A 25,077-nucleotide genomic window follows, 5' to 3' on the forward strand; every position below is an offset into this window, starting at 1 on the left:
TGGATAGAAAATAAATAGGCCAGTTAGTAGTCTGCCCCTTTGTTCCTCGACATTCTAATTTTACCTATTTTGCAAAGACATTCTTTCCCCTATTAAGAAAATACCACCATTGTGACACAACAATACCACTAGACTGTACTCATCATGGAAATGTGGAGTGGTTTTGTTTTTTTTTTGTAAGTACCTTGCTTTACCCATTAAATAAACAGTTTATTTTTTTATGATATAATGGAGAACAGACACCTCTTCAGTTTTTGTTTCTCCAGTAATTTATTGGTCTTGAAATCCACATAATTCTCTGTTGACAAAGCTTTACTTTAGGATTCTTTGTCCTCTTATTTAACCTTAGAGGTACCTCCTAAAGAGAAACCAAGAATGAGGATTATGGAATTGCTATGGTAACATTCACAAAGATGAGTATTCACCTGATTTAGGTTTTAGAGGCAATTACTCTGTAGGACTGAAGTGTACCTTCCCTTCTTGTCCTGTCATGCTAGGCCCCAGAAGACCTCATTCTGTGCTTAGTTCCTTTGAGTATTTGAGCTTAAAGCCTAGGATGGTGAATTTCTGAGTTAAATGGTGCTCTGTTTTTTCCGAAGTCCATTGTTGATAATGAAGACTTAAGATGCTTTCTGAGAAGCTCATCACAAAGTCTTCTCCAGACATAAACTAGAAATACAATTTCAGCAGTTGTGGGTCAGTGCCCAAGATTTTTAAAGTGGCTCAGAGAGTTTTTTTTTTTTTTTTATTTTTTATTGGTATGTTTTAGAATTGCATCCTGGCAAAGAAACATTAAATTGTTTTATCAAGGCTATCACTGTTAATAGACTTTCTTTCCATTTTTATTTAATACCTGTTTGTCTTATCCAAGATACTGATTTTATGTTATACCCTAGACCCCTGGCATTTTTGAGATTACATCTTTTCTGAATTCCCAAACTGGAAAGTTATTTACTGGGTACTGGCATTCTTTTGAATGGCATCTCAATTAAGTGTCACAATATCCAATGTCTGTCCTCACACCACAAGATAATCCCCTTTTTCATGTTCACAGATGATTTTCGCTTCCATGCTGGTGTGGGTCATAAAGGAAAAAGTTACCACTTTGGTGCTAACTGTCCACTCAGTGATGGGGGCAGGGTGGAAGTGCTGGTAGAAGCCATGTTCATACCAGACTCAAGGCATATGATTTTAATTTAGAAAAATTGTAAATTATTACCGTTATTTTTTTCTGGAGCTATTTCTAAGTGTATACAACCACAAATTTAAGAGTAGCAAGTATCTGTTTTCTAAAAAGAAACATTTGTAGAACAAGATCTTAATCTTGCCTGATTTCTTAGAAAGCAAATATTTATATTTTGCTGTATTGTAAAATGTTCAGTGTCTATTTAATGTGGAAAAGACGAATGATATTTGCTTTTTTTTTGGTGATAAAAAGGTGACAACTCTGTCACCGAGGCTGGAGTGCAGTGGTGCAATCATGGCTCACCATAGCCTCAACCTCCCAGGCTCAAGCTATCCTCCAACCTCAGCCCCCCAAGTAGCTGGGACTATAGGAGCCTGCCATCATACCTGCCTAACTTTTTTTTTTTTAAATTTTCATAGAGATAGAGTCTCATTATGTTGCCCAGGCTTAGGCTGGTCTTGAACTCCTGGGCTCAAGCAATCCTCCCACCTTGGCTTCCCAGAGTGCTGGGATTACAGGCATAAGCCGCTGCACCTGGCCAATATTTGCTTTTAAGTAAGAATTTTTAATTTGATTACATTTAGTAAATTATCTGGATATTTTTCATGCTGTCACAGTACTCTATTTCTCTTATGCAGCAGTTTGCACTTTTGTAATTATGTTGGTAATTATTCGCAATCATTTGTTTAGCTGTCTTTCCTTGCTACATGCCTCTATAAGTCAGGGCCAGGATTTTGCTATTGGCCACCATATATATAATGTTGAGATGCTGTCATTCACTTAGTAGTTGCTCAATATATAGTTGTCTGATTGACAGTATCAGAAATCTCATGCTTTAACATTTTTATATTAATATTTTATAGATTGACAATTTTTTCTTGCAGATTCTGGTCTTTTTTGCATTCCATTGACAGTGCTATTAGAACAAGATCAGAGGAAAGTACTAGGAACTCGAATACCCTTGATCTTTCAAAAAGTAAGTAGGCTTGGATCGGTCAGCATAGAGAGAACATACTTAAGCTAATAGTGGTTTTTTGTATTCATATTATTATAATATAGTTTTCCAATTGATATACTGTCATGTTTTGTACTTTGATTTTCTATTCAGGAAGCAAATTTGTTTCAAGGGCTCATAAGTTTTATATTCATGGTGATGCTTTCTGTGTTATTACTGTAACTGTGATTACCTGGCATCATTTTCCTGTCTTATATTAGCTGGCTTTGTATAATTGAGATTTCAATTCTATAATACATAGGAGTGGGAACTGCTTATAAATTTCTAGGGAATTGCATCCTCATGAATATTTCATGCCTGTGTATATTTCCTAAGCTTTTCTATTTACAGTGAGGATGTCCAATTTAATTTACCAGTGCCTATTTCCAAAGTAGGCAAAGAAACCATAAAGTAGAATTAGAAAATGATTGCTAAACTATTAAGTCACTTGTGTAGTCAACACTCAATTATTCATAAGGGGATTATCTGTGGCAATATAAAAATTTCCATGCAACCTCTGAGCCATCATTGTTCAGAAACACAGATTACATTTGAGAAAAGCTAAGGAACGCACAGAGAGGAAGACAGGTCAACTCAGTTGCGAACCACCCAAGCTGTAGATTCTTTGCTGCAGCCCAGGCATATCACAGTTTCTGAAATTTCTTGGGACAGTAGAAATTGATTTGCAGTTAATTGGCTGAGCAAGCTCATCCAGTACTAAGGCTCAATCTACTTGGCACTTATTCTTCCGCTCTTCCAAACTAGTCAATTCCCTGTCTTACCTACTAACATTTGGTGCTTTTTTCCTCTCATATCTACCACTACCTTCAAACCTGCATCTCATTATTTCTCCTGACAAACTTTGTTCTACACAGTTTATCCCACCCATCAGCCTCTGCTAGCCACCGTGTGCAGAACATGTATCTATGGAGAGCTGTCAGCAGTACCTGTGATTAACAGGAGGAGGCTGACAAATACAGGCTACATATTCAAATTCTTCTGTCAGTAACAGTTGCAATTTACTATATACCAAAGCCTATACAAAGCAGGGATCTCAGCAGCATCCTTTCCTGGGTCAAAGTTCTCCAGAGAAACAGAAGCAATAGGATATATTTAGAGTGAGATGAAGAGATTTTTTTTTTTTTTTAATTGGCTCACACAATTGGGCTCACAAGTCTGAAATATGTAGAGCAGGCTAGCAGACTGGAAGCTCAGGCAAGAGTTGATGCTACCATCTTGAGTAGAAAAGCTGCAGGCTGGAAACTTAGGCAGTGTTTCTTTGTTGCAATCTTGAAGCGAAATTGCTGCTGCTTTGGGAAACCAAAATCTTTTAGGCCTTCAACTGTTTGGATGAGGCCCACCGCATTATAGAGAGTATTAAATAATTTTCATTACTCAAAGTCTACTGTTACAACAACAACAACAACAACAACAACAAAACCTGTCACTGCAACATATAGACTGGTGTTTGACTGAACACCTGGGCACTATAGCCTAGCCAGATGGTGAATGAAATTCACCATCACACCACAGAAATACAGCGAGCTTTAGTTTCTGTGGAGGTTCAATGATGCCATGTGATCTGCCTGAGGATTGCATCCAGTCTATTAAGAAAAATCTCCCTTTGTCATTTTCTCTTGAAGTTTTTTTTTATTTATTTAGTTGGTTATTTTACATTTTTGGTCCCTTAACATTCTGCAGACTCTGGCTGTCTATCTGTTTGAAGGATTGGATAATGGCCCTAAAGTATTTTTGTTTCTATAAAAAATAAAGGAGCATATAAAAAGTTTACTTGTAGATAACACTCCTCTGTTTGCATCCCCTGTGAATTTTAAGCAAAAAGTCACAATGATCTATCACAAAAAAAGTTTTGATTTATCAGCTGACAACTCAATTAGGTCTTATCTCTGTTTTGTTAAAGGGGGAAAATTAGAAACGACTAATTTGCAAGAAGATTCATTACCAGTCTTTAGAGGACTATTTTTTTGAGCTTATATACCCAGAAAGGGCACTAACAAAGCTTATTTAATATCTATGAACCTTTATCTGTTATATTATTATTTTACTCAGAGGTACATTGTTTAAACCTTGTATTCTTAGAAAGGTGGGGAAATAGAAATATTGCTAATTTTTAATCTATGAAAAAAGTCTGCCTTATAACCTAATTATCAAATCTAGTGTTTTCACTGTCAAATGAATCAGCCAACTCAGCCATACTTTGTGTCAGAGTCTGTATTTTCGTTTCATTTTTCAATTCACATAAGTATGTAATATATATTTTGAGAAATGCTATGAAAATTACTGATAAATTACACAACATAGGTAAATTAGTCAAAACAGCATCATTAAAATGTATGGGTCAATGTAGTTATTTTTCATCTCTATTTTAATCCTGATAAGAAAAGGAAAGCTATAAAGTATTATTTATATTTTAATAATGCAGTATAATGTGGTAGCTAAAAATATGTTATTTTCAGAGCGAGATATATGAGAAAACACGTGGCATTCCTTCAGAGGATATATGTACATAACTCTCTTGGGTGCTGGTTTTTAGCCTTAGAGAATAATGAAAAGGACTAAAATATTAAAATGCAGAAATTATGCTCATTCAGTTATTTAGAAGTCACAATCACATTTTCCTGTGTACTTAATGAAAGTGAAAGGCATGTATTGCTGAAAACTAATTTGCTTCAGCAGCTAGCATACAATTGTACATTTTGTTAATAGGACTAGAAACATTTTAAACATTTTATAAGATCACATAAAATGAAAATTGGCTATACATTGAATATTGGTTAAATTTGGTTTTAAATGCTTTATTTTGAATAACGCCCATCTGATCTAAAATAATTCGCCTAAAATTTTTGCTGTGGGTTTTTATCCAGTGTTACTCAAAAAACGTGGTCTTGGAAAATACTCCAGAAGAATTTTTAAAAATCCTGTACTGCTTTGACTGATCAAAGATGCTTCTCTTTTCCTAATAATCCTTAGGAGAATTTTGAGACTACTATGCTTAATTCTTATCTGGCTTCCTCAATATCAGTGCATTCTTTGGCCATAATATAACCCAGGAATAGAAGAGGCGAAGTCTTGAAAGAAAAGTTGACATCTCTTCCAATGTCCACATCCTACAATATATCTAACTTCAGAATATCGAGACAAAGGTCAAAAGACCTCATTTATGATGCCAGGTTTTGCTCCTAACAGACACTTTTATGTGCAAGGGGAAAACAGTAAGCTCTGGGTAGTTTATAGAGTCTTGTTTAATCATTAAAGGAGGCTTCCCTGATTTTGCTTTGTTTTTTTTTTTTTTTACATTCTTTTGATACTCTAGAAGATTTTATGCCTTCGGGCATGCAGAGAATATTATAGTAAGATTGTGGATGAGTGAAGAATAGGTCTGTCTCTTATAAAGTAGAGAAGGCAATTGTGAAATGAGAATGGGTGCCAGGGAGGAAAACCTGTATGATGCTAGGAAATGCCTTATATTTAAACGAGGACATGAAAACTGATTTTCTTAAAATAGCAGAATATGTTCTGTAAAGGCTTTGTGTACTGCTCAGGGAATGCCTACTCCAAGAAGATCACTTTACCAAGAATCTGACCACTCTTTTATCTTCTTCTTAGCCTCCAATAGTCATTGTAATTTCTCCATTTGCCTTATTTTTGCGGGTTTCTGCTTTTTTAAAAAACAAAAACAAAAATGCTTTTTGTGGGAATCTGGAGTTAGATCAGTGTATTCATTGGGCATCAGGTATGACTTAGAGGCCATATACAAGGACATTTTTCTTTGTTTAACACCAAAGGCTTAAAAATGAATATTTGCAAACAGTTTTTTTTTTCTGCATGTCATAAATAATTCTTTCTTGGAACAAGCTAAAAATGAGATGTAAGTATGCAAATGTTAGATTTTCATAAGATTTATTTGATTGCAGAATGTAGGTTTCTGGAAAAGCAGAATAAATAGATGTTCTTAGTTGCTTTTAAACAATGAGCATCTTTATTCTCTGTTTGTTTGGAGTACCACAGCTGTTGTGTGAAATTACACACTTCTGTTATAAAGTAGCATAAGGCCCAACTTTTTCTAAATTACAACAAAAGTTTCTGGACTTACTGTTTTGAAGGACAGTGGTAGTGCAATAGCATTCAAAACCTCATAAAATCCAGTTTACATGTCATTGTAATCAGTTCTATTTACATGTGAAACAGATGTTAAATTTGGAATTGTACCTGTTACAAATATCGAAATTAGAATGTTTCTCTGTTTATGCACAGCTAATTTCTCGAATTGAAGAGGGAGGTTTGGAAACCGAAGGCCTCTTACGAATCCCTGGAGCTGCCATTAGAATCAAGGTAATCTCTGGGTTCTACTAATTGTAAACATTTTATTGTTTATTTACATTTATGCATTTTAAAAGCTAAAAAAGCTTGTCCTCTCCACCCCTTTTTTCCATTGTTAGTAAAGTAGATAAAATAAAACAATAAAACCTTTTATCATTCAGTTTAGTTTTTTTTTACAGTCCTGTCTGGTTTTTGTTTTTCGTTTTTTTTTTTTTCCAAAATCACCATATTACCTATAATAATACTATGACAAGAGAATGTGATGAGTTAAAATATTAATGGCGTGGGGATAGTTGTGATAGATTTGGCCAGGATGCTGTCATCTTTGTGCCTCACTTTTTGCTCTGGGGGATGAAGCTTCCAATGAATGCATGATAAACATGGAATTACCCTACAGGGGATGCATACTACATATCCCCTCAGGGGATTTATACTACATATCCCCTCAGGGGATTTAAATATCAAGGGGACTCATACTTGGAATTGTAGCTGTATCTGGAAAGCAGCCATTAACTATTCACTTTTACCCGATCTTCCAGATTCACCTTTACCTCTGCACTGAGATAGCACAAGTAACCACTGCCCACATCCAATGCATGTCTTCCTGAATTTGAAAATCCAAGAGAAAATAGGAGAGAAGAGAGATAATCTCTCTTCACTTTCATAACATTCTTTATGAAATCTTTAGAACTGGATCAAGACTAAGTGTTTCTTGGAGAGTGCACACTGTCCTGGCCTGCTTCTAATGGGCTGTGGCGTGGCCAGGATTGGAATTACTCTTTATACATTCCACAGTTTGCATCACCTGCTTATTTTGATAAGTTGCCTTGATTTAGGACACCAGTTTCAACCTCCTTGGCTCTTACTGCATAGTGATCTCATTTTAATAGGATTTGAGTAGCCTGCTATATTCAGATCATAAGCTTCCACTTGTGTCCCCTGGGTTTGGCGTCTGATATTTAGACGTCCCTGAAATTGTGGTGTTTGTAAGTTTCATAGTTTGTCATTGTCTCACTTAATGTAACACCTACGGCACGTTCGCCACTAGTCAGTCATGGACATTGTGTGGTTCTGAGACAAGTTCTAGTAAGTACATTCACTAACAAAGATATAGTTCCTCAGAAACAGGTAACAAATATAACTTCATATTACCCATATCAGCAAGATAGTCCTCAATTCACTGTTGAAAGCACTCAGGCCCTCACTAGCAGACTGCGATGGCCAGCTCACAGGAGGCAAAAATACATTTACTTAGTACAGAATAGTGAATATAATGCAGATTTTACTTTGCAATGAGAAGGCTGGCAGAAGGACAAGTTTAACTAAGTGTAATTTCTAAGAAGGCCAATTAAGTGGATTCAGCTGGCTCAACTCTTCAACCCAGCCTGTTGTCATATGCCAAATTATGCAGCAGCTGGTCCATTATAAATAATTTAAAAGATAATATGCAAAAATTTTGGTTGTCTCTTTTCTCCCTGGCCCCACCAAATTTCTCTGTACTATTCTCTCTCCCTCTCCCTCCATTCTTTCTGCCTCTCTTCTCTGGATGTTCCTCTGTTGTCCTTTCCTCCCTCATTCTTTCCCTCCATGCCCCCTCTCTCTCCTCTTCCTTCTCTCCCTATCTCCCACTCCCTTTTTCTATCTTTTCCTCCCTCCTCTTTTTTTCCATCCCTCCTCTTTTTTTCCCCCTCCTTTTCTCCCTCCTTTCCTCCCTCCCCCTTCCCTCCTCCCTATTTCTTTTTCTGTCTTTGCCCACTCCCCTTCACCTATTTCATCAATTACACAAATAATTGAGGGTAGAGAATGGTTGTTGTGTTAGGAAGAGAAAATGTGGTAATTTGCCTTACAAGAAAACAGAAAACATACTTTGGGAGAATGGTTTTATGTAATAGAGGAAACTGACAGAAACTTGTGATGGTTTTTAACATGGTAAGATTTATGTATAGTAAAGAAGTATACAAAAAATAGTAATTACAGAACTCAATTGGTTTATTAGTAATAATTTGCCTGACAAATATTGTAGAGTTATGAGGTAAGTGAACTAGATATTTCTAATTCTGCATGGACTCAGATTGTTTTCCGCAGCTGGCAGCAGGATGGCTGTGCGTTAAAGACAGGTATATTGATGTATTTTCATGCCTCGTTTGCTTTAAAATTGGGTTTTCCATTTCCCATAGGTGACTAATCAGAGGTAGCCTTCTGTTTTAGGCCCAGAGATTGAGTATGTATTTTGTTATGTAATATACTTCTAAATAATTTAAAACATACTTCTTTTTTAATGATTTTTTTCTTAATTTAATGAAGATTTATAATATGTAGATGAAGCCCCAAAATGGAACAATTATTTTAACCAAATCTCTTAATTAAAACTTTATTATTTACAGTTTGTGGAATGTCCAGGAAAAAGTATAAATTTTAAAATGTGTTTTGGCCTTAGGTACAGTTTTTTATTGGTAAAGTACGTTTGGATTAGAGGAGAGGAGTAGTTTTTTTCTGAGTAAAAGAAATAATGACTTTTGGTAGTTTGCTTTGTCTTGTCTAAAGAGCAGAATCTCTTGAAAGTGAAAATGTTTCATACTCTCAGCAAGAAAAAAATGCACTTATAGCTGCTTTTTTTTTTTTTTTTTCCTGTGCCTATCAGAATCTTTGCCAAGAACTAGAAGCAAAGTTTTATGAAGGGACTTTTAATTGGGAAAGTGTCAAACAGCATGATGCCGCCAGCCTGCTGAAGCTCTTCATTCGGGAGTTGCCTCAGCCATTGCTCAGTGTGGAGTATCTCAAAGCCTTTCAGGCTGTCCAGAGTAAGTACTATCCCTCTTTGAAGCAGTCCTTCTGCTGGTGCCATCTATGTTAATTGTTTTAATGACATTTGGCATCACAAAGAACGTAACCAGACGTATTTGGGTGGACATATTGACTCAACTGATGTCAGTGGGTGCTCAGCTGCCATGCATTGTTTTCCGTTTTTCTTATAAATATGCATTTCTGAGTAAACAGATAACAGAATGTTCTCTTTGGGTACAGATTAATTGTATGCCATTTAAGCAATACAATATATTTCACTGTTAAAACCTGGAAACTTCACGTTTCTCTTATAATAGAATGAGTCATGTAAGATCTCTGATACAATTTTTTTGCCAAGTGTTAAAAAGCAACTCTTACTGGAGAAGTTGTGGATGAGCAGTTATTATAAAAGCACAAGGAGAAGTGGTAGGGTCTGTGAGCATTTCTTGAAAAATTAAATTCTGACATTGTCATGCAGAAATGTGGAGCAAAGCATTTTGCTGCCTCATTGGCGGAAGGTCACAAGCTGCTTCTTATGTACTGCCGTTTTGTCATGTTGGGCAAGTTACACATTAGTGTCTCTAATAGTTCTCAATTCTTTTTCCAGTGAACCCACATCTTATAAGGTTTATCTACTGACCTAATTATCCATTTTACACCTAGAGGCCATGAAGAAAAGTAAAAATGCGATCACTGCCTCCAAGTAACTGTATCTTTATCTTTTAAACAGGGACACTTATAAGAATGAAAGAGGGGCACTATTAATAATTATGGTGAGCTCCCAGCACTTTGGGAGGCTGAGGTGGGCAGATCACTTAAGGTCAGGAGTTCGAGACCAACCTGGCCAACATGGTGAAATCCCGTCTCTACTAAAAATACAAAAATTAGCCAGGCATAGTGGTGTGCACCTGTGATCCCTGCTTCCCTGAGGCAGAGAATTGCTTGAACCCGAGAGGTTGAGGTTGCAGTGAACCGAAATTGCACCATTGCACTCCAGCCTGGGAGACAGAGTGAGACTCCGACTCAGAAAAAAAAAAAAAATTGCAGTGAGCTACAGTTTCAACCAGAACCGCCAGGCTATTCTTAACACATACAATATTGAGATGGTTTCATGAGTCATCTCGTATCATGACATTTCTTCAGAATTTCTAGGAGAGATGAAACTGAAATCATCTTGTTTAAAGTATTTTTTTCTTAACAAGTTTCTTCTTTAAACAGAATAAATTAGCTTCTGCTGGAAATACTTTTTAATGTTTAAATTGTGCTACGTTGCATACATTTCCTGGATATGAATTACAGGACCAAATTTATTGCTGAAAAGAAATGCTGGAATGATTCTAAATATCCATGAGTATTACTTAAATAGGGTAAGGGCTACTGAAAATGATAGCATCAATGATAATAATGCACCTCTGAGACTGTTGAATTGCTGCTTGGTTTTCTAATTTATTCCACAGGCATTTATAAGCACCTATCGTGTTCCAGGCCGTATTTTACATATTCCTGTTGGAATTAATGGACTCTTACCATGCATTTGTTCACTCGCCATTAAAAGAAACAAACTTCACTGTTACAGACGCACCCTGATACCATATCGTGGAAGGTCCCATCCTCTATGTCTTTTCATTGGGGAATAATTATCATGCAGAAGTTAAAATTATTTCCAAAGCACTGTTGTGTGTCTGCAAACATAAGGCCGCGCGTCATATGATCACAGTTGGAAGTGAGCATTCTGAGAGAGAGGAAGCTCCTAACAGCAGCTGCTTTTGCTGATCTCCCACAAACACACTCTCAACAAGGCTTGCTGCTCAGTCGTTGTGTCTTAGATTTTATAGTCATGTTTATGCCAAATAACTTTTTCCTTAAAAAGTGAAAAAAGAAAGTAAAGGAAAATGTTCACTAAAGAAAAGAGTTCAGATTTATTTAATTTTTCTACAGATCTTCCAACCAAGAAGCAGCAACTACAGGCTTTGAACCTTCTTGTCATCCTCCTACCTGATGCAAACAGGGACACACTGAAGGTCAGCTCGGTTAATTTACATTAAATATCCCTTAGAACTAAGCACAGTAATTTTTCACTATTTGTTGCAAAGCAATAAGATGTGTATCTTGGATATGGTCATAAAAGTCTGTAAAGAAAAAAGCCTACTTTTAAGGACAGAGGGTGAAAGTCTTTAACTCTTTATTTATGAGGTTATGTTACTAATATTTTTAAGTTTTTTTTTTAAATTTTCACTATAACATTTATTCTTCCAAACCAGATGATTGAGGTTCATTGGTTAATGGAAACTTGGGTGGTTTTTAGTTTTTTTCTCCTCTTTTTTTTTTTTTTTTTTTGCATTTATCGAATTGTATTTAATAAGCAGTTAGCAGCAGTAAGGTAAAATATAAATGTTTAAAACAAAAATTCTAAAGCTCATCAAATATAACCCACTACTACCTAAAGATATTACAATTTGTAGTTAGAAATGGTAGATTTTGAAATAAGTCATAATGGTGATTTGATACATTTGTTAGCCAAAGTATAGACCAACTCAAACAAATTCTAGTTATTTCTCTAAAGGTTTATCCTGGGTTTCTGATTTATATCATCATTTTGAAGTGATTTGGTCTAATGTTTATATGACTTAATACCATCTATTGTAAGTGTTGTCAGAAGCTCTTATAATCAGGGATTGTGCCACACTGATTTATTTTCCTTAACAGCAGAGTTTATAGAGTTTATAGTGTAGTTGCAAAAGGTTTAATTATAAACTCTTAGAAAAAGAAAAAAAATTAACTTAGTAAAAGTATTATCTTAAGTTTTGCCCTTGCCGTAAAAATATTTTTTATATGGGTAGAGGGCTTCTTTACCCTCTTCATTTTTTTCTATTTAAAATGAAATCTCCTCATGAAAAGAACTTTCAAGTTAAGAAAAAAAATTTACTACTTGCTACATCTTGGAATTTTTTTCTCTTAATTCATTAAAACTCCTTGAATTGTAACTGCATGACTGATAGTTCTTTAATGCCATGGAATGCATATTAATACTCAACTTTTCTTGATGAAGAAGCTTATGGGGATTACTGGAGGTAAAAATGCTATGTCTGCTACAGGAGAACTTCCAAAGGGCTATTCCCTTTCCTAAGTCAGAAAAAAAGCCCTTTGCTTCACTGGTTGTCAAATGAATAACCCAGAAGGCAGCATTAGGTTTTGGTTCAATTTGCTTTTGAGACAGAGGTCAATTCAGAAAGGGTTATATTTGAAATGTGTGTGCCCAGGGCTGCTGTGTAAGTGTGTGTAGACTGTGGCTGAGACAGGGGCATATGGCCCAGGACAAAGTGGGGCTGATGATCCAACATGTCCCCTGCTTGTCAGCAGTGCTCCCAACACAGGGCTTCAACTACTCAGAAATAGGGAGGAACATCTTTTTCTTACTCATTGACTTTTTCTTGGCACATCTTTGGGTGACCGTCCTATCAATGACCAGTGTGCGGTGAGTATTGCAAGACTCATGATTTACTTAAGATACCCCTACATTCAAATGAGTTCAAGTCGTTGTGGGAGGAAGCACTCAATTCAATATGGCTGCTTTGGGTGTGACTGATCTGGAACTCTTCTTTGGACTTTGCCCTCAAAGTCCCAGGCATATTCTTTTAAAAAAACTATTAAAAAATATTTTTAAAATTATAGGATAGTTCTTACATTTTGTGTATGAGGCTATTGGAAACATAATTTTTTAATTAAGGGGGAGGAAGTACTATTTTTGGTAAAAAAACTGGAAGATGCAAACAAGTAATTTTACATGTTTACTTAAGCTTTAGTGACTTAATTAGCCAGCTCTGCTGAAGGTTTCAAACCAGAACTTTAATAATAGAACATTTTAACAAGAATGCCATATGTGCAAAGAATAAGCCATAAATTTAGTTCTGTAAAAGGGAAGGGAAACTCCAATGCAATATAATTTCAGGAAGCCTAACGCAAAATTCCCTGACTTATCCAGTGCTAGCAACACGCCTTCAGTTGTCATCTGAAGGACAGAATCACGTACATGACTTGTTTGGAATATTGCTACAGCAAGTCTAAGGGTTAGGAGGCACCATGTTAAATACCACATCTTGGTGTGATAGTGAAGTGACAGGTGTGTTTGGGCAAGCTACTTAACCACATTTACTTTTTTTTTTTTTTTTGAGACAGAGTCTCGCTCCTGTTGCCCAGGCTAGAGTGCATAGAGTGCAGTGGCGTGATCTTGGCTCACCGCAACCTCCGCCTCTCGGGTTCAAGCGATTCTCCTGCCTCAGCCTCCCGAGTAGCTGGGACTTCAGGCGCATGCCACCACACCTGGCTAATTTTGTATTTTTAGTAGAGACGGGGTTTCTCCATGTTGGTCAGGCTGGTCTCGAACTCCCAACCTCAGGTGATCCGCCCACCTCAGCCTCCCAAAGTGCTGGGATTACAGGCGTGAGCCACCGCTCCCAGCCCACAGTTCCTTTTTACTTTGAATTATGATGCATTTGGACAAATAATCACACCTACCTTTGACTTGGAACCATACTGAAGACTGATTTTACGATAGCAAGAGGGGATCCATGTTAATATAATTCTTGACATTTATCTTTCTTGTAGTTTTAAGAAGCTCATTATATACATTATCTCAATCCTTCCAGGCTGAGATAAGTATTCCCATTTTACAAATAAGAAAGCTTTAAAGAGCAGAGGTATATAAAGGTTTAACATCATACCCAGCTAATAAGTAAATGTGCTGGGATTCAAACCTGGCTTTTCAGAGAGTGAGGCCAGTGATAGATTGATACCACCAGGATGGTGATAAAGTAAATACTTTTTGAAACAGGAGAAGTTCTCATGAGTGTATAAAGAAAATGTGATAGATACACACATACACACACACACACATGCCATGCAATACTACTCAGCCATAAGACAGAATGAAATAATGGCCTTTGCAATAACTTGGATGGAACCAGAAGCCATTATTCTAAGTGAAGTAACACAGGAATAAGAAACTAAATATTGCATGTTCTCACTTATAAGTAGGAGCTAAGCTATGAGGATGCAAAGGCATAAGAATGATACACTGGACTTTGGGAACTCGGGGGAAGCATAGGAGAAGGGTGAGAGATAAAAGACTGCATATTGGGTACCTTGTACAGTGCTCAGGTGACAGGCGCACCAAAATCTTAGAAATCACCACAAAAGAACTTACCCATGTAAGCAGAAACCACCTATATCCCAAAAACTATTGAAATAAAAAAATATATATATATAAAAAGGGGAAATTCTTAAGGTTCAGATAGAAAATTCTGCAGTTCCTTCAGCAAGGGCTGGGCTAACATTTCGTTAATTTTATATCAACTGTCTTATTCTCTAGTATTCTGGTAGTAATATTTTGAGTAACGTTATTACATATGCACACCACAATTAAAATGGTTTATTACCTAATCTCTGTAATTTATGCTCATAAAGAAAGAGATACACTGGTCCCTGAACAATTATTCTGGTCTCTGTGGAACAAAATTAAATATTTTTTCTAAACTTCAATTAATCTTTTGTCCTCATTTGAGAACATGTTGTTTTATATAACTTTATGCTTGGATTACAATTTAACTTTCTGAGCACTGTACTAGAAATTAGATACATAAATCTCGTTGTTAGATATTAAAGCTCTGTCCTTAATTTGTTTCAAATTTTCAAGGTCTATATAGCAGCTAAACTTGATTCAAGAGCAACCTGTTAGAACTTACAGTAACTTTTTTTTCCTGAAATTCTTTGAAAGATAGACACTTTTTTTCCTTTTTCCATTTTAGTATAGTATATTTGGCTTTTTTAGGGTAGGGATTTTAGGCCAACTATGAAAAAATGATTCTTTTAGTAGTTAAGAATTTAGAAACAAAAGCCAGATAGACATGTAATTAAATTTTCTCAGGATTTGCTAGCTGTATGACCACCGGGAAGTTACTTACATTCTTCAAACATTGTTTTCTCATCTGTAAAATGGAGGTAATTACAGCGTCTGTCTCCAAGTTAGGATTAAGTAATCTCTATAATGTGCTTCATAAACTGCCTCATTCATAGAGAACATTGAATACCTGTGAAGTTATTAGTTACTGTTGTTCTAGAACAAATGAAGAAGGCAAAAGAGAAATCTTAAGCCCTGTTAGAGTAGGGCGACCTCAGCTGCCTTTATCTTTTGGAGAAGGTACTTTCAGAGGACAATGAGTGTCTGCAATAGGGGTGGATGTACGTGGCATCAAGCTGAGCATAACCTAACCTGTTCTGATGAAAAGTTCCTTTTTTTCATTCATTAAAAAAAAAAAAATTATCAGCTGAGTATGGTGGCTTATGCCTGTAATCCTAGCAGTTTGGGAGGATGAGGTGGAAGTATTTCTTGAACTCAAAAATTCAAGACCAGCCTGGGCAACATAGCAAGACTTTGCCTCTATGAAAAATAAAAAAAATTAGCCAGGCATGGTAGCGTGCACCTGTGGTCCCAGCTACTCTGGAGACTGAGGCAGGAGGATCACTTGAGCCCAGGAGTTTGAGGCTGTAGTGAGCTATGATCTCTCACTGCACACCAGCCTGGGCAACAGAGCGAGACCTGGTCTCAAAAAAAAAAAAAAAAAAAAAAAAATTTCTCTTTGGTCTTTCTTCGTTTCTCCACTTTTTCTATCACAATATTCCCTCCCCTCTCCTCTTGTCTTCTCTTGTCTTCTCTTCTCTTCTCTGTTTCCGAGATAGGGTTTCTCTCTGTTGCCTAGGCTGGACTTGAACTCCTAAGCTCAGATGATCCTCCCACCGATCTGGGACTACAGGTGTGCACCACCATGCCTAGTGCCTGGGACTACAGATTTGCACCACCATGCCCAGTACTTAGGACTACAGGTGTGCACCATCATGCCCAGGGCCTGGGACTACAGGTGTACACCACCATGCCCAGTGCCTGGTTCATTCTTTATAAGTTCCATATCAGCCAGATATTGATTGCCTTAAAGCAAATGAAACTGGAGTCGAATGACCCTTTTTGAGGTAATTTTTAAAAGTCTCTACATAGGAAAATGCAGCACTTCCTAAAATAGGCAAATGTTTGTATGATGTTTTAAATTACTTTTCAGCTCTCCATGACTCCCATAGGCCAGAGGTCTGACACTTCCCCTCTCCTCTCTCTGCTCCCTAGTTCAGCTATGTGCCATCCCTGCTTCATTCTCCAGCACCAAGGTCCTTAGTAGAAGCAAATTTCCACCTCAGGGAGCGTCAACCAAATGGAGAAGTCTTGGTAACAGGGCCTGTTGGATGTGATTAGTTGACTGTGCTTATACACAACTTGTTTTTTTTAATGAAATAAAAATTGCATATGCGACAGTGCTTTAATCTTTTATCTTCATATATGACACCAATCTCAAAAGAGTCATTTCTGTTTCAGGCCCTTCTTGAATTTCTCCAAAGAGTAATAGATAATAAAGAAAAAAATAAAATGACAGTCATGAATGTAGCAATGGTCATGGCCCCAAACCTCTTTATGTGTCATGCGTTGGGATTGAAGTCCAGTGAACAGCGAGAATTTGTAATGGCAGCTGGGACAGCAAATACCATGCACTTATTGATTAAGTATCAAAAACTTCTGTGGACAGTAAGTATATATCATATGCTTTGTTCTTAGTAGTTTAAAAACATACTACATGTTTGTTATTAGCTTTATTAAATTACATTTAAAATTTGTGAGTGCAGAAAATATTAAAGACATTTTATTTGTATAGGTAAGGAGGGCCCTGTGAATTTCTGTTTTAAAATTATGTCAAAACATGCCTTGTAAGAAGTACTTTTTATTTACTTCTGCCTATTTTCCCATTTCTCAGTGTTTAGTCCTGCTCTATTTTTAAAAGCCCATGCTATCTTCGTTTCAGATTATTCAGTTCTTATTCATAGACCCTTTATTGAAAGGGGTGCATGCATTTTGTACCCTTATGGCTGAGAACATCTTTAAAAATGGTTTCCTCTGTTTTACACTTATTTTGAGCTTGTTTTGACAGCTTATCAGTGGATGGTAGTGGATGAGAGCCTTCGTTGATTAGGTGCTCATGTTCCAATGAAATTTATAATTTTTCAGCGAGGCATCTTAGAAGCATTTAGAAAAAAATGACCTAAAGGAATTCCAAGCAAAATTATAATATTGAATATTTCAATCTCTTATTTGAGGAACTTCCAAACATTAATTTGTTAAAAAGAGTGATGATATTTAGATCCTGAAGTCTTTATAATCTATAAAAAGACAACTGATGTAGATGATTTCAAATGTGTTTTTTAATAAAAAATTAATGTCCATTTATTAAATCTCAATGTTTGTCAACCTTATTTCATGGTTACATTTTGATACCTTAAAATATTTTGTTTTTGCTAATGTGATTTCTTAGGATAAATTTGTCCTGGATTTTTGCTAGCCACCTATCAGCTCTTGTTTCTTGGGGAGTTGTTCCTTCTCTCGTGACAGCAGAGGCTAGCTGGTTATTAGAAGGGGACTTTAGGTTAGCTAGCAGGGCTGTAGATAGGAGGCTGCAAAAGGAAAGACCTATGGAGGTGGTGGCTTCTACTGCTCGTCACCTCAGGGGGTCTCCAGTCTGGAAGAAGGCCACTGTGTCCTTGAACTTCACAAAGCCTCTTTTGGAACCTTCCACAGTGGGTGGTGAATTACACCACGTGGATGCCCTGCACACCTGGTAAGGGAATAATATGAAGCACTTTCTTTTCACAGATTTAATGAATACTGCATGGAAAATGGCAGTCTTATCAAAAAGAGAAACTCTTTACTCCTTTCGAAATTTAAAAAATACAGTTTTTTTCTGTAGTTTAAAATGCTGGCATTTCTTTTTCCTCTCTAAGATTAATTCCTTTTCTCTGTAGATTCCCAAGTTTATTGTAAACCAAGTGAGGAAGCAAAACACGGAAAATCATAAAAAGGATAAAAGAGCCATGAAGAAACTGCTGAAGAAAATGGCTTATGACCGAGAAAAATATGAAAAGCAAGATAAGAGTACAAATGATGTAAGAAAATAGTGGAGACGTGTGTCTATTCTGATTTTAAGTTATTTTTTAATACCAAATATTTTTATTTAATGTCGTCATAGTATGACTTTCTGCCACTTACTAGGCTTTGGTACTACTTGTAAGTGAAAGACATCAGTAACTATCTTCCTACTACTGCTGCTAATGATCAGGATTGATAGTTGGTCAGGTGTTGGTGACTCAGCATGTGAGCTGTTAATGGGGAACAAAGGAAGATATCAAGACAAGACTGAACACACACACACACACACACACACCCCCACACACACCCCTACCCCTACCCCTACCTCTCCTGCAGAGACTCTAGTGGCCTACTGAATATATAATCTAGAGTGAGTAAGTAACCCCACGTGAACCACTGACATTTTTTTTTTCTAAATTTTTCTCATCTGTAGAATGGGGGAAAATAGCTAATCCAGAGAGACAAATAGGTTAATGTTTGTGTTGTGCCGAGGATTATTCCTAGACTTTAATAAGTATTTGAAGGTTCTTAATTTGATCAGAAGAATTTTGAGAGCTAAATTGGAAAGAAAAAAATTAAGGTGTTTCAAAAAAGAAATACCTAAATAGCTGTATTTATAAAGTACTGTAAGGATATATTAAGAACTGGGTTTACAATAATGAAATATACATGGATATGCGTTTATGAAGTGAGTTACCAAAGCTGTAGCGTAAGATCATGAAATGAACGGGTTTCTATTGTTCTATTTAAGTGAATCCACCTCCTCCCTCTACCACCACCATTGAAGTTGTTTAGTTACATGCTGACATCTTGTGGAATAATGTGAAAATGCAGTTATCAGCCTTTGTCTGAATTTTTGGTTATGACCTGCTTATGGATCCAGTAACCATAAAAACAAAGTTTTTCTCTTAGATTTATTTGTATCTCTCACTCTTAAAAAATAATACTTTCTTGGCATTGTAAAACATTTTAAATCAAGTTTTAAATATCTTTAAAAACATAAAGAGAAGTTGTAAATAATGCTTATTTTTTTTAGAAAGGCCTTGATATTATCCTAAAGGCTTTTAGAAAGCATTTTTGTTTGGCTTTTGGTTAAATTTAGAATGTTCTGTTACCTCTAAGACCATTGTAAATATGTGAATAAAATCTGTTTTGCAGCCCTTCTCATTCATATTAAGTGACTTTATAGCCTTGTCTTTTTATAGGGCATTTAGCCGTGATACTCTGAGGCTGAGGATCTACTTAAGGAAATATTTGGGGTGTACCTTTTTAATAATATTTAGAAAAAATGAAATGTTTACTTTTTGGAGATGGAATATTTTAGTGATTTTGTCATTTATGGGAAAAAGCATTTGAGTTTTGTTTTGTTTTTCCCTTATGTGAAATTCAGTTACTCATCTAACAAAATGCTACTGCCACCTTGGTGCTAGGCCCCCACTTTATGTTAGGTGTTCCCAGGGAGTCAGGGAGCTGAGTGCTCACCCTCGAGGAGCCAGGAGAAGGGATGTAGAAGGGATGTAGCTCAGAGGTATGTGATTGAAGCCTGACCACGGTACTGTCATCGACAAAACAGGAAGTACGCATGAGAGAGGCTTCACTGGGGAGTCAAGCTGAGATGTGAAAAATAAATCAGTGTTGTTCAGGTGTCACTAGAGAGGAGCCATCTAACCCGCAGAGGAAGCCTTCTGACATCGCAGCCCATGGTGGAGGTCCATTTGGCCTGTCATTTTGGTAGAAAAATTCTAATCTCCAGCCTGGCCAAAACAGTGGAACCTCGTCTCTGCTAAAAATATAAAAATTAGCTGGACGTGGTGGCACACACCTGTAGTTCATCTACTCGGGATGCAAAGGCAGGAGAATCGCTTGATCCCAGGAGGCAGTGAGCCAAGACTGTGCCACTGCACTCCAGTTTGTGTGACAGAGTGAGACTTCATCTCAAAAAAAAATTCTAATCAATATCCAAAGGTTTTTTAAAAAAATTATGTCATTTTATTAGGGAGAGTAAATAGACACAGAAAGCAATCACAGAACAAGTAGAGGTGCAAGCTAAGTTCAAATACTGTGGATATGTGGTAAGTCACTAAGTAACAAGAGTTTTTTGCATGTTTCTTCCAACTGGCAACTGCCAGAATTCTAAAACTAAAAGATTTAATGTGAAAGTTTGAACCACCATCTGAATAACAAATGGATGTTGGGACATCCCTCATCTTCTGGCGGTAAGGGGCCTGCTTTCGAGCAGGGTAGCAATTGCCTGGAATTGAGTAGAAGCTGTTCCCTTTGGATGGAACATAGACCATCTACTTTGCTGTAAGCCACGCCCCCTCCTTCATTCTGTCTGGTTGCTGTACTTTCTTGACTCTCCTCCAAATCATTCAAATATGCAGTATGAAACTATAGGGCATGAAATTGCCTGGGGGTAGTTTTTTTCATTTGTTAAACAGTTACTTGATATGTGCCTACTGTGTGCCAGGAATTATTGGATACTTGAAATATAAATTATTGGATGAAACATATAAAAATCACTGCTCTTCTACAGCTTAAATTCTAAAAATAAAAGTAAATCTAGGAAGTAATTCATATAATGTGTTAGTATGTGGTTTATCCTCCAAAAGTAATAAAAACAACAGAACAAGGGGAATTGGGAAGGAGAGCCCCTGGCACTATTAAGTTGAGATAGTCTGGATATTATTCATTTAAGCAAAGACAAGAAGAAGGGCAGGGAATTGAGCTGTGTGTATATCTCAGGAAACTCAGTCCAGGCAGAAAGAATAGTCTGTGCAAAATCTTTAAGGTAGGAACTTACCTTAAGGAGTGATTGTAACTGGAGTGAAGCCAGCAGAGGGAATGGTAGTGTGAAATGAGGTCAGGGGGCAAGGGGACAAGATTGCATAGGGCCTTGTAGACAGATCATCTTTAGAAATTTGGATTTACTCTGAGTGAAACGGGAGTGTGAAACAAAGGCTTGAAAATCTATACTATGGTTTAAAATGATTCCTTAGGCTGTTGTGTTGAGAATAGACTATAAGGGGGCAAAGAGAAACAGGGAGATCATTTGAGAGGTTCTTGTAATCCAGGTGAGAGATAATGGTGATTCAGATCAGGGTATCAGCATTGGAAAGTGGAGAAATGGTTGGATTCTGGATTTTGTTTTGAAGTTAAAGCTATTGAGATTTCCTGATGGAAATCATGTAGGAGAACAAAAGAGGTCAAAAATGACTGATTTTTGGCCTGAGAAATTGGAAGGATGGTATTGCTTTCAATTTCGTGATTTCAATTTAGGACCTGTTGAGTATGATGTCTATTAGACATATAAGTGGGGATATTTGAAATGTTTGGAGAGACAATCAGGTCATACTAACTGGCCACTTAGGTGCGTAGAGAGACAGGGGCAGATGGGGGAAGCAGGAGTGAGCCTCGAGAGAGAGAGAGAGAGCAAAGTTTCTATTCTGTGCATGATAGGGAACTGCAGAAAGGCAAAGGAAAGATTGAGGGAATGTAAGACTGGAGGGTAAGTAGGAGATGGTAGGTAATTTCCTTGTTGATGGGAGTGTATAAATTGGTAGAGTCCTTCCAGAGAACAGTGGCATGTGGCAAAGTCTTGAAAACCATGCACTTCACTGGACTCAGAAATTGAGAGTAATAGCATGAGCAAGCAAATATTTATGTTAAGTTCATTGTCATTTTCTTACACTGACCAAAATTAGAGATAATCCAAAAGAATAGAGGTGGCTAGTTAAATATGTTATGGCATATCTATACAGCGAAATACCATGAAAATGTACAAATGTGTATCTTGACATTGAAGAGATTCGTAATCTGTTACTATGTGAAAAAAGAAGTTAGGAATCAGTGAGTGGTGTAGTGCTGTATTTTTAGGGGGTAGTAACTATGATTTTAATGTTTTGCATAGATCAGGCATGATGCTAAACATTGTATAAACATTGTCTCATGTAATATTTATGGTAGTCCAATTGGAGTGTATTATTGTGTAATTTTTTTCAGATGAGGAAAATGAGAATTACTGATCTTAAAGTTACTAAGGTTATCTAGACAGGAATTGGTGGAGCTGGAATTTGAAACCAAATCTGTATGACTTTAAATCCATGGAGTCTTCACCATTATCCTTTGTTTCGCCATAGATCACAGAAGGACTCTAAGAAGGATATATACCAAAACTCTGGGTTTATGGGTGGTAATACAATGAACATGGATCACTGCTGTTATAAAATATGTTTTATATGTAGTTCTTAAAATGGTTCTGGGCTAGAGCCAAGGCCCAGTTGAGAATGGAAAAAACTTTAGAATGTGAGCCAATAGGAACCCTGCAAGATGTGGATACTGATTGGATGTGAAGGGTGTGGAAGAAGAAGGGAATCTACAATGACTTGCCAAATTTTGCCTTGGGTGACTTTAGCATCAAGCAAAAGGGAAACAGGCTTAAAAGTAAGTTTTTGACACTTTGGGTTAACGTGCCTGTGTGAGAGTTGGCTACGGGGGCCTGAATTTTAAGGAACATCCAGCATTGGAGACACAGCTTTGGGATGAGCCTAGAAATTGTTGTTGAAGCCATAGAGTGATTCATATTATACAAGGTGGATATAGGAGTAAGAAAATAAAGAGACAAAGAGAGATCTCTAGGGATTACAATATTGAAGTATGGGCCATTCAAGAAGAGCTGGTAAAGGATGCTAGGAAATAATAGGAAATAAGAGAAAGTTGAAGGATGTACAGTTTATCTGAAGCCCAGGCAGAAAGAGTAGACTAAGTAAAAAGAGCTTGGTTAGTAATGCCAAATGCTGCGGAGAGGCTGAGTAAGGTTAACATTGGACAAAGGTTTTTGAATTTGAAGGTTAATTATTAGTTTCCCCAAAACATTGTCAATGATAATTTTTGGAAGAAGCTAGGTTGCCAGGGATTGGAGAGTGAGAGAGATTATAGATCGTAAACATTCTTCAAGGTAATATTTTTAAGAGGCTTTGGCTCGATGCAGTGGCATGCACCTGTAGTCCCAGCTACTTGGGAGGCTGAACAGGAGGATCACTTGAGCCCAGAGTTAGATGTCAGCCTGGGTAACACAGTGACACCCCTCTTAAAAAATAATAATTTTGTATGCTATTAAAGCTAACTGTTTAAAATCGGGCATTCGTATAATTAAGACATGCTAGACTAGGTAATTAATAATTTGAGCCAGCTTGTAAGATGTACTCAATTTACCTCATAAGGCAAGTGTTTTTAGTGATTACAGCATACTAAGTGTTTGGTTCAAATGTAGATGTTCTTAAATACTAATATGTCTTATGCATTAATTATACTAGGAAGAAACAGTTGGAGGAACAATAAGAAAATTGTAGACCATTAATAACAATCATTTTCTGATAGCCTTTAACTTGTTGGGATTGATAACACACACACCTGCACCCACACATAGACCTCAGAAGTCATGTGGCTTGAGGATGTAGCCCCAGCTCTGCCATGAGTGAGTGTGACAAGTCATTTTACCTCTGTGGGCTTCAGTTTCTTTTATAAAATGATAGCCTAGGATCAGATTAATGGTGTTTAACCAGAAGTTCACAATAGAGGCATCTGTAATATTTAAGTTTTTAAAGGTTTGTTTATTTTTGGAGATAAGAGCTGGCTTTGTCACTCAGGCTGAAGTGTAATGGTGCAATCATGGCTCATTGTAACCTCAAAGTTGCAGGCTCAAGGGATCCTCCCACCTCAGCCTCGTGAGTAAGTGGGACTACAGGCATGCACCACCATGCCTGGTTAATTTTTAAACTTTTTTGTAGAGACAGGGTCTTGCTATGTTGCACAGGCTGATCTCGAACTCCTGGCCTCAAGCAATCCTCCCTCCTCAGCCTCTCACACCTGGAATCACAGGTGTGAGCCACTGCACCTGGCCTACTAATATTATTTTAGAACAAAACAAAAAGCAAACCATGATTGGGTGACTCACTAGACCCACTGAGTCAGACTCTCCCAGGGCAGGACTTGGGCGTGTGTATTGTCTAAAAACTGGAAGGGTAATTCCCTCTTCCTATTGGTGTGTTTGTATGTGTGTATGCACATGTATATTTAATTTTATCATGAAACTTTTTTTAACACACATATGAGTAGAAAGAATAGTACATGAGCCCCCCAAAACCTTTATCATCAATAATCGAACACATTTTTCTGATCTTGTTGCATCCTATCTCCCACATGTTTCTTCCTTTTAGAATTTTAAAGGAAATGCCAGATATCTTATAATTACCTCAGATTGCATCTCTGCCTACTAAGAATGTGGGGGCAGCTTTGATGAACAATTGATTATGATTTGTTGACTCATCCAGGCCTCAGGGTTATTGTGACTTAGGTTTGTATGATGTTTCTTCTGCCATTCAAGCTCACCTCTCAAAGGGAGGCTGTTCGTTTATGAGAGTGAGGCTACAGAGTGGCTCTGTGAGATTCTGTCAAAGATGCCGTATGCTGCTTACCACATTTGACCTCACAGGTCAAGGAAACAAAAGGCTTTCTCTCCTAGGGTTAATGTTAGTGTTAACTTGGGACATGCTAGTATCACACCCTTAATTTACCAGGGAGGAACTCAAGCTTTAGAGAGCTTACGTGACTTGCTAAAAGTTCCAGAATAATCTTGTCACATTTTAGAGTATAGGGCTATGGCTGTGAAAAAGAAATCTGTTGCTACCACTGGAAGAATCCTGGCATTGGAAGCAGTGTGGTGTAGATGCTGAGTTGTTTGTGGCCAGAGTTGCG

The 25,077-nt window shown here is 37.0% G+C and overlaps 1 protein-coding gene across 1 annotated transcript in view; it reads left to right on the forward strand.

Moving 5' to 3' along the window:
- Positions 1–25,077, forward strand: part of ARHGAP18 (Rho GTPase activating protein 18) — a 136,874-nt gene that overhangs the window by 95,090 nt on the left and 16,707 nt on the right. The window contains exons 6-11 of the mRNA XM_050788874.1: positions 2,060–2,162; positions 6,456–6,533; positions 9,163–9,322; positions 11,244–11,326; positions 16,723–16,929; positions 18,198–18,338. Coding sequence (XP_050644831.1) covers positions 2,060–2,162; positions 6,456–6,533; positions 9,163–9,322; positions 11,244–11,326; positions 16,723–16,929; positions 18,198–18,338 — 772 coding nt within the window. The remainder of the gene's footprint in view (positions 1–2,059; positions 2,163–6,455; positions 6,534–9,162; positions 9,323–11,243; positions 11,327–16,722; positions 16,930–18,197; positions 18,339–25,077) is intronic.

The sequence above is a fragment of the Macaca thibetana genome, chromosome 4 (genome assembly GCF_024542745.1).
Source record: "Macaca thibetana thibetana isolate TM-01 chromosome 4, ASM2454274v1, whole genome shotgun sequence".
Taxonomy (NCBI): Eukaryota; Metazoa; Chordata; class Mammalia; order Primates; family Cercopithecidae; genus Macaca; species Macaca thibetana.